Here is a 12,433-nt window from a genome sequence, read left to right on the forward strand (position 1 = left end):
AAGAGGAAAAAAGAGGAAAGGAGAGGTGTAAAGTGGAAAAGAGTAGAGAGGAGAGGAAAGGAAAAGAGTAAAGAGAAAAAAGAGGAGGGGAGAGGAAAGGAAAGGAAAGGAGTATAGCGGAAAAGAGGGGAGAGGAGTAAATAGGAAAAGAGAGGAGAGAAAAGGAGAGGAGTAAAGAGGAAAAGAGGGGAGAGAAGAGGAAAGGAAATGAGCATAGAGGAAAAGAGAGGAGAGGAGTAAGTAGGAAAAGGAGAGGAGAGGAAAGGAAAGGGGAAGAGTAAGGAGGAAAAGAGAGGAGAGCAGTAAAGAGGAAAAGAGAGGAGAGGATTAAAGAGTAAAAGAGAGGAGAGGAAAGGAGAGCAGTAAAGAGGAAAAGAGGAGAGGAATAAATAGGAACAGAGAGGAGAGGAAAGGAGTAAAGAGGAAAAGACAGGAGAAGAGAAGAAACGACAGCAGTAAAGAGGAAAAAAGGAGAGGAGTAAAGAGGAACAGAGGGGAGAGGAAAGGAGAGGACTAAAGAGAAAAAGTTGAGTCATGGAGCTCCCAGACAGTCACTTGAGGACACTGTTTTCATGGTGTGCTGACACACTGTTACACTGGTAACGTATGTGGAGGCACCCAACATGAACAGTTTGTACACTTTAGAATTAGTTTATCCGAACTGTTCATACACTGCATCACTGTTCAGAAATGACCGTGTAGACCTAATACCCCATCTCCTGATCTGTATATGGAAATTTTGTCTGGGTCAGGAAAAACACGTACTAATGAAGGTGTAAATGCATGCAGACCAAACTGCAAGTGGAATACTATCTGAACATCCAGACCAGTCAGGTGTAAATGATATTTGATGTTTGATTCCCAAGTATTTTCAGTAGCTATAGCCTGCTCAGAAGTTGCTAGAAGTTGCTAATTTGCATATGTGTGACATCATTGTGCAGCTATTTGCACACCTACCCAAGATTAAAACTTTGATTGACAATATACTCACAAAATGAAGTGTGGCTATCATCTCATCAATATGCATCTAAATAAATACAATCAAGTTCAAGTTAATGCTTATTAAAACAGGTGGAAACGCTAAGGTTCATGATCAGATGTCATTATCCAGATAATGTATCCGGATGTAGACATATTTTAGAGAGCGGAGATCACAGCTGAAAGTTGGCAACATGACATTAGAAGAGAGCATGGGTAGATATCACTGACAACGACTACTTTGATGTATAATATGCTCAGTGCACGTAAAATGGGAAGGAATCTGCCTCAGTCTTTCTGAAATACTGGTGAAATAAACCCTTAATGGTAGATTGTATTAAAGGATAAGGTCTTAAAACAATACTCACATTCCATCCTCACATCATTCCTCCTGTCCATACTGTCTAATAAGACAATGTGATTTTAATGTAAGTGATGGGGGACAAAACCCACAGAAAAATAAAACTTGTCTGTCTCTCTGTCTCTGGCCAGTCTCAGGCAGATGCTCATTACAGAGGCAGTCGTCACGCCAAGAAGCTCAAGTCTCAGGAGAACAAGGCCAAGGCCAAGATGTCAATCACTGGAGAGATCAATGGGAGCAGCTCTAGTCTTGCTGGCCCCGCCCCTCCAATCTCAGCTAACAGCGGCACCAATCAGCACACAGGTTGATTTTATTCACCAACAATATTGATCTGAATAACATTACTGATGATTTTTTATTCTGGAGTTTGGTTTTTATATCATGGGGTTTGTCTCATTTCTTCCTTCTCTTCTTCTTCCTACTCTTCCTCCCTCCAGAGCTCTTATCCAGCCTCACCAACCCATCTTCTCCTCTCAAACCCTTCCTCCTTCCCTCCTCTTCCCCTCTCTCCTCCACCTCCCCCTCCTCTAGCAGAGCGGGCAGTGAGCCTCCCCCCTCCAGCCCCCCCTCCGCTCTCCCTGCCCCGGGCCTCTCCTCCTCCTCTTCCTGCTCTTCCTCTTCTTCCAAAGCCCCTCCACTTGCCCCTCCACCAGCACTTGTCACCTCCTCCTCCCCTGGTCCTCCTTCCTCCCAGGCCTCCACCCAGGATGTTCCTCTCTCAGTGGAGTCGGAGGAGGAGAAGGCGAAGAAGCTGCTATACTGCTCTCTGTGTAAAGTTGCTGTCAATTCTCTGTCTCAGTTGGAGGCTCATAATGCAGGTGAGGAGGAACAAGATGATGTATGGAAAGTCATCTGGGTCATAATATTTTAGATTCACATGCTTGATTTTAACCTGCAGAGGGTATATGTTGATGTCACATTCTCACCACCCGCCTTGCACACACTGTGGAAAGACAAACATACAAACAGGCTGCTCTGAATGTGTAGAGCAATTATACCTAGACAAAAAATTATTATCTTTAAAAAGTTACTCCAACCAGCAGTGATCTATGGTACAACATACTGGGCTATCAGTGGTCTGTGGATGCTGATAAGTGGCCAGAATTTTAGTTTCTACCATATATACACAATCTGGACAAAAGTATGTAGCCACTCCTTGTCTCATACTTACTTACTAGTGTACTTTTTGACTGTTTTTCCCGCTTACGGCTTGTCCCCTTACTTCTAGTGAAGGGGAATCTTGATGCTGCAGCATACAATGATATTTTTGACAATAGTTTTCTTCCAATTTTGTGGCAACAGTTTGTGTTTGGCCCTTCCCTGTTTCAACATGATTATGTTCCTGTGCACAAAGCCAGCTCCATGAAGAAATGCTTTTCCCAGTTGAGTGGAAGAACTTGTCTGGCCTGTACAGAGCTCTGACCTCAACCCCATCCAATGCCTTTGGGATGTTCTCATTTCAATGAGGCCATTCAGCTAAAGCAGTGGGGAAGCCAGTACAGGGGGCTCAGTCAAAAAAAAATGACAAGTTGAACCTGGCTTAACTTTTGCTGAAACGCAATGAAGTGTCAACAAAGCGCTCCATTGGTCAATCAAATACTTGCAGGAATACATTCCTGGTATATTACTCTCTAATGTGATTGCTGTATTTTTCCTGTTTACCTTGCAATTGTTGTGATGAAAATGAAATAACTGAACCAAGCATGTAGCTCCAGGTCTGAAAAGTGAAGCCAATGTGGAAGTGACTTAAACCTGCATTCTCTCTAATGTCCAGCAGGGGGCAACCCCATTGCCTCCAAAAAGAAGTCCGATTGTATGGAAGCCTGTGAGAAAATGACCCACTTGATTTATTACCACAGTAAATGGTTTCCAAATGAGTTTATGGTCTCAATCGCTCATTTCAAGTCTTCTTCAATATCATGACATTTTGTAAATTATGGTCCCATTTAGAGTAAATAAATGATAAAGCAGAGTGTGCTTTAGGGCATGGCTACGTTGTGATTGACAAATCGCTACCATGGCAACAGCATTGGTTAGGTACATAGACTGTATAAAATATGGACATAACCACTGTGACGTCACCCACTGGTTTCCGAAGAGCGGGCGGCTCCAGCCGTCGCCATCTTGGCAGTGCCAGACTCCACCCAACTCCTGGCTAATCTAAAATGGGCAAAGAGGTGGAGCTGAGGTGGGCTGAATGAAGCTTGATTGCTGAAACAAGCCACCTAGCAGCTAGCGACCTGTCACTCAAAACGGCCACGTCCTTAATTATGCATAACTTTACAGCTTAATAAAATTTAAATGGGTGAGTTATAAAAAAATTCACCCCCCTCTACAGTTGTCATGAAAGAGGAAATTAGCTATAGAGACCAAAACCGCTTTTTGTACCAGGCTGTAAACATGTTAATTTCTGCTAACATTGGGCATTTTAACATGGGGGTCTATAGGGATTTACTCACTTTTACTCAGCCTCAAGTGGCCATTCAAGGAACTGCAGTTTTTGGTACTTAAAATTAGAGCATCATTGAATGGACCAACCAATGATGATGATTACCATTGGATTACCTGTCTTCAACAAATTCTGTCTGTGCAGGTTGATCTTCATAGAAATGAACTGAAACCAGTGGTTGCCCGGAAGGAATATGAAATATAAGCAGCAAGAATTGCAAATATAGAGTGTTTGTCAATGGGATGAAATATAAAAAATAATATCAATATGGCTTTATAGCTGCAACACTATGCAACACCCACACAAAGAGATATATTCATCATTTTGTGTCTAGTTTCATAGAACTCATCTCTGTTTGCAGGTTCGAAGCACAAGACGATGTTGGAGGCTCGGAGTGGCGCTGGGCCAATCAAGGCCTACCCTCGACCTGGAGGCAAGCTTAAGAATGGCAGCAGCTCCGCACTGAAGGGCTCCGGCCTGCAGAACAAAACCTTCCACTGCCAGATTTGTGACGTCCACGTCAACTCTGAGATCCAACTTAAACAGGTAGAAACACACAGCAGGCACCAACATTCTAATAACATCATATCATCACTACTTCATACACACTGCTTATGTGTTCCTGTTCTGGAGCTGGTTGTACCAGCTAGTTTTAACACAACTGTTAACTAAGGAGATATTTACACATCACTAAATTAAAACAGGTTGCACCACACAATCTACATCTTACATAGAAATGAGTTTTCACTAAATATTTACACCCAGTAACATGTAAAAGTGATGATATGGAATATGGTCAACAAATTTGATCTAATCTGCTATTTGATGGGATGATTTTAAATTACATTTCACAAAAATTGGTGCTATGCTGCAGCTTGTGAAGCTACAGTGATCTCCTCTTTAAATAGTTATTTGCTTTTGATTGGACAGTGCTACAGGGGCAAACCAGACTAGCCCCTGTGTCATTCATTAGAATCATGGGACATGCAGCTTGTCGGGTATTATCCCTTACATGCACAGTAACATTTAACCACTTTACCATCATCAGCAACAGATGTGCGTTCAAATGTCTTGCACTTCTGGATAAACATGGAGGCTCTGTTCTTTATTTATCAGTTGCCATGGTGAACTGATGTATCTTACCTCCACTGATGATGTCTTTTTTTATTCACCATGCATGCACTTAACTCAGAGTTAACTTACTCAGAGTTGATTGAACTAACTGTTCTGTCAGGGTTTGTCCACTCAAAGTTCAGTGTTAGGTTCAGAGTTTGTGAAACATGTTATCTGGAACAGGTCCCAATTCATTCTCTAAGTTAATATAGACTTTTGTTTTGGTCTGAGAACATTTTCAATTCTTGGTATTTGAGTTTGATTTTTGTAAAGAACCTGGTTCTTCTGTCTTTATATAGGCGGCAGCATAGCAGGAAGTGTTGTTCTGTCTTCAACTCTTTCTTCCCTTCATTAAATTCCAAAACACAGCCAGACGAGTCACAGGCTTCTCTGTCCTCAGCTTTGTTGTCAGTATGACAATGTGTTTATTGTTGTTGTTGTAGCACATCTCCAGCAGAAGGCACAAGGACAGAGTGGCAGGAAAACCCAGCAAACCCAAATACAGCCCTTACAACAAACAGCAGCGCAGCTCCCTCACTGTAAGTTTCTCTCTGCCTTGCTCTCAAATTCAAATTTACTTTGTTTATATGACCATAGTTAAGTAGAGTATGTGCAGAACATGATCTGAAACACTGATATATCAATCCCCTTTCCTCTTGTCTTGTCTCATCTTGTCTCCTCTTCTTCTCAGGAGTTGGTGAAGCCCTCCCTCTCTCCCTCCTTCCTCTCTACTCCCTTCGCTCCTCCATCCTCCTCTCTCACCTCCTCCATCTCACTTCCTCCCTCCTCCATCTCACTCACTCACTCCTCTCTCTCTTCCTCACCCCTCCTCACTCCCACCTCCTCACCCCTCTCTCCTGCCATCTCTCTCCATCCTCGCCCTCCTGCCACTTCGTCCCTCTTCACCGCATCCTTCCTACGTCCGGCTCCTGGACCAATCAGAGCGAGCCAAGGATCAATTCTCTTCACTCCCTACTGATGTCCTCATGGTTGTTGGAGCTACAGATTTCAGCTCTGCCATCATGGCAGCAGTGATTGAAACCTGCAACCTTCTCACTTGACAGAGGCGTCAAAAAGAGACACAGGAGGACCGAACCTCCTCCTCCTGTCTGGATCAGAAATCTGGATCAGGTCTGAAAATTCACAGCTGACCCAACAACCTGTAATGATTGTATCCAAGTCAGACATGGACACGTCACTAAGTAAACCACAGACCTGAAGCATAGAGTCTATGACCTGAGCCCAGTCCTGAAAAAATTACAGAGCTGCCCCAAATTTTCTAGAAAGTAATAAGGTCCTGGAAATGTCTTAACGTCTCCCCCCCAAAAAAGCAGCTTATTTGTTGTCTCCTGCAGTCATTGTGATGCTCCAGAATCAGCCACTGAAGGACGTCCAACTCAAGTAAAATGAAGTGAAACCTTCAGCTTATTATTTTCTCTCTTTTACCTTTTTATCAAAAAGAACCCCAAAGTACCTTGTCAATGATGCCAATGTCAAATGACTCTTTATGGGTGAATCTGCTGAAAATGACACTGGATTTAGCTTCTAACTTCGGTTTTATTGAGATGACAAAGAATCAGAACCAGGATTCAAGAGGAACCGTAATTGTGAATCTAAAAAAAGCAGAATCTAAAAAGTCTAAATGATACCCAAACCTGCTCACAAATTAAGATGGTGAAGGCACACTGGAGTCAGTAATATGCTGTATTTTGATTGGCTGGCTAAAGATGAAGCTATGCAGTGTTGAGACCAGAGACAAAGGTGGAAGAAAGTCAAGTCTTGAACCAGAACTCGGTTCAGGTCAGGTTGGGTCGAGTCCTCAGAGTTTGGGGGTTGGTTCTGTCTGAACAAATCTCCTCTGAACATAGATGTTCTTCTTCCTCTTGCTGGAGGAGCTAACCAGCGCAAATGTGATATCAGAGAACTCAGCAGACGTCATGAATACTACTGCAGCTGTCTTCATGTCATATCAACACTGGACTGTGATGTCACAGCTGTCCTTCCAGAGTCCTTCAGACATCCCTGCACTCATGTTCGACTCTTTCCTAACATACAGCATCTTGATCAAACAAACTGTGAAGTGGAGGAGAAATTAAAGGATGAGGCTGGTGTTATTCTACTTTCATTATTGACAATAAATCTCACTAAAAGACCAAAGCCAACAATGTGTTAATCAGTCTCTCAATACTTTCTGCCATCAACCCTGTCTGCTTCATTCAGCCTCAAGCCCATTTATATCTTTAAAAAATGGCTCTTTTTTTTTTTTTTGCAAGGCTCAGTAATTTCCACTTTGGCCACTGTCATTTTTAGCAAACATTACTGAAACAGGAGGAAATTGTGCATTTGTTGGGGACTATTTTCAGCAGTGGATTAATCCGTGTTTGGTGCTATAGTAAGTATTTCTGCCAGCAAGACAGTGTGTCTGGTTGATTCAAAATAAACTACAGTTCATGGTAATGAAGTAACCCCACCCAATATCCCCAAAATATTACAGAGGACATGACCACAAGTTGGAATAGACCGGAATTATCCTTTGATAGAAATATACTTTTAACTATCCCACAAGGGAGCCTAAACTAAAAAAAAACTCTATTTTGGGTTTATGAAAAGATAAAAATCCAGATGAAAATCTATTTAAACCAGAAACAAAGTCACATCAGGATGGTCGCTTCAGGACAGTTTGTTGTTTGTTCTCACCTCCTGCTGCCTCAGATTGCTGTATGTTTTGAACCAGGGTTTGAACTGAAGTATGAATACATAAATTCTTCCTCCTTATGTCTGATGTCCACACCTCTGCCTGTACCTCATGTCATCCCTGACATCTGCACTGCCGGTGTGTTACAGACTCACTTTGGACTCTGGACTGGGCTACTTCCTGGTTTTACAGTGAAAAACGCCCTTCCTCCTAACTTGCCTGGTGTGAACACTCATCCTCTCGGATTTCACTGAGTCAGATCAGAACTTTCTGGAGTTTAAAGTGTCCGAGCAGAACCTTTACTGTAACTAGATCTTTTAAGAGTCAGAGGACCTTTTTTAAGACTCTAACACATCACTGGAACTTTCTGAGACCTGCAACAGCAAAGGAACGTTTTCCTTGAATAAGCTTATTGACTTTCCATGAGCAAAACAAAATATGAGAATTTCTCTGGTTGCTTTATCTGTGCTCTAATCATTTATTTTAATTTACATTGTAAATATTCACCAAAAGCTTTTTCACCACTGTCAAACAACTGTATGATCTGAAATTCTTTGGTAGATTTTCATTGAAGCCTTTAGATGTGAAAGACCACATGCCCTCTCCTCTAGAAACAGTTTTAGCTCCACTAGCAGCAGGGCTCTAAGAAGAGCTAAATCACCTGTAGTAAGACAAACATACCCACTTACTGGGTTTATTCTGAGCTTTCAACTGCATCTCAGAGTGTTCATCAGCAAATGGAGATGGCTCAGGTGTAGTCACGTGACCAAAGTCTGGAACTTCAGTCATGTGATAGCAGGGGCGAGAGGGGGGATGTAACCCCTGTCTCTGTTTAAAGATCGTCTTTGGCATTGGATATGAATGATCTCCTTGATCTTTCTCAGGCCATCCACTGACTTCTGGTGGATGACCTTTGAACCCTCCCAGTGGATGTTGTGACTGGTTTTGGTCAGGTGTTTACACATTACTGTACTGCATTACAAAGTAAAGTTATTAATTTTTGCAGTAACAAATATAAGGGATTACAACATGAGATTCAGAATTACATTACAGTTACTAATCCCAGTAACCCTGTGTCCTTCCACAATTTGGGGGTCAACTTGTTTGCTGTCTTACTGGTAGTTTGATGGAGGGTTTGTTTGTGCGTTCAGTGGATAGCCACCAAAAGAGGAAAAATGCCACTCTAGGTAACTGCAAAGTTGTCCTATTTACATGTTGTGTCTTCTTAGCTGACTTGCTAACGTTATCCATTGGTAGGTGTCATTCAGGAAGCAGCTGGTTTAGTTCAGAGTTGGAGGCTGTGAAAATAGCTTCACTGAGAGGACAGGAAGTTATGCTGACACTGGGGCTAACGTTAAGCTAGCTGCTAGCTGTCAGTAAATACCTACTGATTGTGGGCTGGCTGCTTGTTAAAACACAACATCTCCTTTTCTTTTTCTACCAATTTTTTCACCCCCAATATTTTTTTCGTTTTTCATTATTGTGTTTTTCCTACTTTTTCAACCACATCATCAGGTTCACCTAGGCTTATACCCTCACTGAGCACTTTATTAGGAACACCTGTGCAATCAAATGCAATCCAATATAACAGCTCTGCTATAAATTCTACGTTTACAAAGCTTATACATTTTCAGTTTTTGTTTACATTGTCAGAAAGGTGATAATTCTATTTTATGTTTAATATTGAGGTCGTAGTCGGTGGTGGTGGTATACTGGAGGGCATTATATTGAAAGGTGTCCCTAATATTTTGTCTACGTCATTAACATACATGAGGGTGGCAAAATATTGGAATATATTCTAAAAGTAGAATTTATGGCAGAGCTGCTGTATTGGATTGCATTAGATTACACAGGTGTTCCTAATAAAGTGCTCATGGTATAAGCCTAGGTGAACCTGGAGATGTGGTTAAAAAAAAATAGGAAAAAGCTAGTAAGTGGACCTATGTGTTTTGTAAAACATACTGATCCCAAAGTCACAAATGAATTTTTATGCTCAACATCAGTATGCTGTTTGTTGTGTCCAACACTTTCATATTGTGGCTGTAATGAACAACACAGCCTCTAGGGGGTACTAGCAGGTCTTAAATGCTTACGATCCTCATTGCTAGCTTCTATCAGCATTTTGTTACTTTCATCTAAAACATTTAAATGATCAGGTGGTTGTTTGACAGCCGTGAAAGGGCTTCAAAGAACCAGGAGAAACCATAGAAAACACCATAGACAACTTTACACAAAGGTGAATTTGAGGTGTAAAAGCTCCGCCTCCTCTGACTTTGACAAGGTGATTGATCTAACAGGACCGTTTGTCCACTCTGTTGATCTCCACCTTCTGAAGGCTCCTATCTTATTGATTATCAGCAGTGTCAATAACTCAAACAAACAGCTTTTACCTGAAGGACAGTCACTTCCTCTGCTCTGCGAGTTTACTAAAAAGCAAAAACATATTTAATATTGAATAAAAGACTTTTTCTCGTTAAAATAGGAAACCCTTGAATACGTTAAGGAATGCTGTGTGGACAAGATCAGACCTCTCAATTGGCTGATTTCATCATCATTTAATGAAACAGATTTTTATACCAGTGGTCATTTTCTATGGTTTCAAATGGTCAATGTTTTCCTGTCTGCCTTCCTGCCTCCTCCTGAATAACTTGAAGCATCTCAGTCTTCCACTAATGAACAAACAGGTTTAATGACATTGTGTGTGTGTGTGTGTGTGTGTTAATCTATGCAGTATTTGGTCTCATGGTGCAGTAACCCTATCTGTCTCATCAACATGTAACTGTAAAAAGAAGAGAAAGTGTCAAATCCATGTTGATGATGCTGATTTAACCTCCTGAGGCTGTGTAACAATAGCTAAAACAGCAGCTCTTAGCTGTTCAACTGAACTTCCTCTGTCTGATGATGTCATCATGATGCAATAATGTACAGATCAGCTGCTCCGCTTCTTTATCAGCAATACAGAGTCTCGATACTAAATTCTGAGCTGAGTCTCATTTCTGAGCCAGGTTTCAATACTAGTCTGAGTCTTGATACTGGGACCGAGTTGCAATACGGGGATGAAGCAACAGGGATGCACTGTTGAAATGGAAGTGTTGTTTATAGTTGCTGATGTTAGAAACTTGCATTTCTGTTCAAACTGTCATTATGTTTGTGTTGAAAACTGAGATTGTGTGTCTGTGTGTATGTGTGAGTGTGTGTGTCTGTGTGTGTGTGCTTGGACTGAACCTCTAACATCTGATTTAATCACTTTGCTTCCGAAATAAAATCTCATTTTCCATAAAACCCAGAGGACATGCAAACAGTGAGTAATTTAAAAAAGTTTTCTTTAGAGACAGTTTAAATGAGCAGCTCACCCAAATGTCTTCACACAGGGCTCCTCTCTGAACCAAGCAGAGTTGTTTTAACACATCTGATACATTCAAGTTAATTACAGCACACAGAGTTTAGCTCAGTGAATCAGATTTTAAAATTAAATTCCATCAAACATTTTTAGCCACACTTGCCGTGACTCTAGGGATGGCAATGTCATTTGGTCTGTTGGTCAGCCACTTTGGTCCAGACTTAAGTATCTGAGCATCTATTGGATGAATTTCCATTGAAATTGGTACCAACATTCTGTGCCCCAGAGGATGAATTGTAATGTATGACCAAATACCTACAAAAGTAATGACATTCCCATCAACCTCTGCTGCACTTTGTGTTCAGTGCTAATGAGCTGTTAGCATGGTAACGTGCTAAACTAAGATGATGAACATGTTAGCATCGTCATTGTGAGCATGTTAGCATGCTAAATATAGGATATTCAGTACTTCAGATTCAGCTTTCTCTGACTCCACACAAAAAATAATAAAGAAAAGCAGGGATGAATCTGTTAAACTGTGTGTTAAAGGTGAGCAGCAGCGTTCAATCTTTCTCAGACGTGTTGAAGTTCAACACTTCATGCTTCAGAGAACCTCTGTCCTCTTCTTTGTGTACAGTATTTATTCTCTGAGCTTGTTTTTTATGTTGATGACACAAATATGCAAAAGCAAACTTGTCAGGTTGAGATTATGTAGTTTTCTCTCCTTATCATTTTATTTCTGTAACTTTGTTTTATTTGTTTTAATTAAAAACTGCTGGCCGTCCTACATCAGTCCTGCATTCTTTTTAAATAAAAAAATGGACTTTGATACAGTGCTGAGGCATTTAACTTCAGTACTTTGTTACTGGTTGAAAAACTGTCAAGTGCTATAAGTTTGTACTGAATGCTTTGTCAGATTCTGAGTCTTGTTTACTTGTTCTTTGATCAGATCGATCATTTCTTCATTTAATCTCAACACATCTACTGTGAGTTTAATGACTTTAATTCAACAACTCTCGTTTAATTTGATTTGATTTTCATTTGATTTTCATATGACCTTAGAAACATAATCTCAGCTGTTCTCATGTCTCATCAACAGGTCAAACGTGACACTAAAGACCATGAAACTTTGACTTTCACGTAACCTCAATAAATCTAGGGAACCCCTAAAGATCCCCATATTATTTGAAAGAGTCTCATAGGGCGTTTTCAAACCTGTAGTTCGTTTGCTCTGGTCCGAATAAGTGGATGAAAACCAGAATGCATCACTAAAACCCTCATGAGAACGTTCACTCTGCTTACTGGTTAGTTGTGTCTGGGGTGGGAGCAAGAACGTAAACACAGGGAGAAGGTTCTGAAGAACGTCCTATGTCCTATGAGAATGCCAAATGCAGTGTACTTCATTGTGCTAGTCCAGGTCAAACCCTTAATTCACCCTCTGGCGAACTGTTGATTTCGCTCATCCACATCTCAGTATGCAAATGACACCTGGCTACC

At 41.1% G+C, this 12,433-nt stretch overlaps 1 protein-coding gene across 1 annotated transcript in view; it reads left to right on the forward strand.

The window, feature by feature from the left end:
• The window catches only part of znf385b (zinc finger protein 385B), a 70,810-nt gene extending 59,087 nt beyond the window's left edge, over positions 1-11,723 (forward strand). Inside the window, exons 8-12 of the mRNA XM_044366192.1 lie at positions 1,471-1,642; positions 1,777-2,157; positions 4,150-4,334; positions 5,345-5,440; positions 5,593-11,723. Coding sequence (XP_044222127.1) covers positions 1,471-1,642; positions 1,777-2,157; positions 4,150-4,334; positions 5,345-5,440; positions 5,593-5,880 — 1,122 coding nt within the window. The 3' untranslated portion in view covers positions 5,881-11,723. The remainder of the gene's footprint in view (positions 1-1,470; positions 1,643-1,776; positions 2,158-4,149; positions 4,335-5,344; positions 5,441-5,592) is intronic.
• Positions 11,724-12,433: the final 710 nt, after the last annotated feature.

This window comes from Thunnus albacares, chromosome 11 (genome assembly GCF_914725855.1).
Source record: "Thunnus albacares chromosome 11, fThuAlb1.1, whole genome shotgun sequence".
NCBI lineage: Eukaryota > Metazoa > Chordata > Actinopteri > Scombriformes > Scombridae > Thunnus > Thunnus albacares.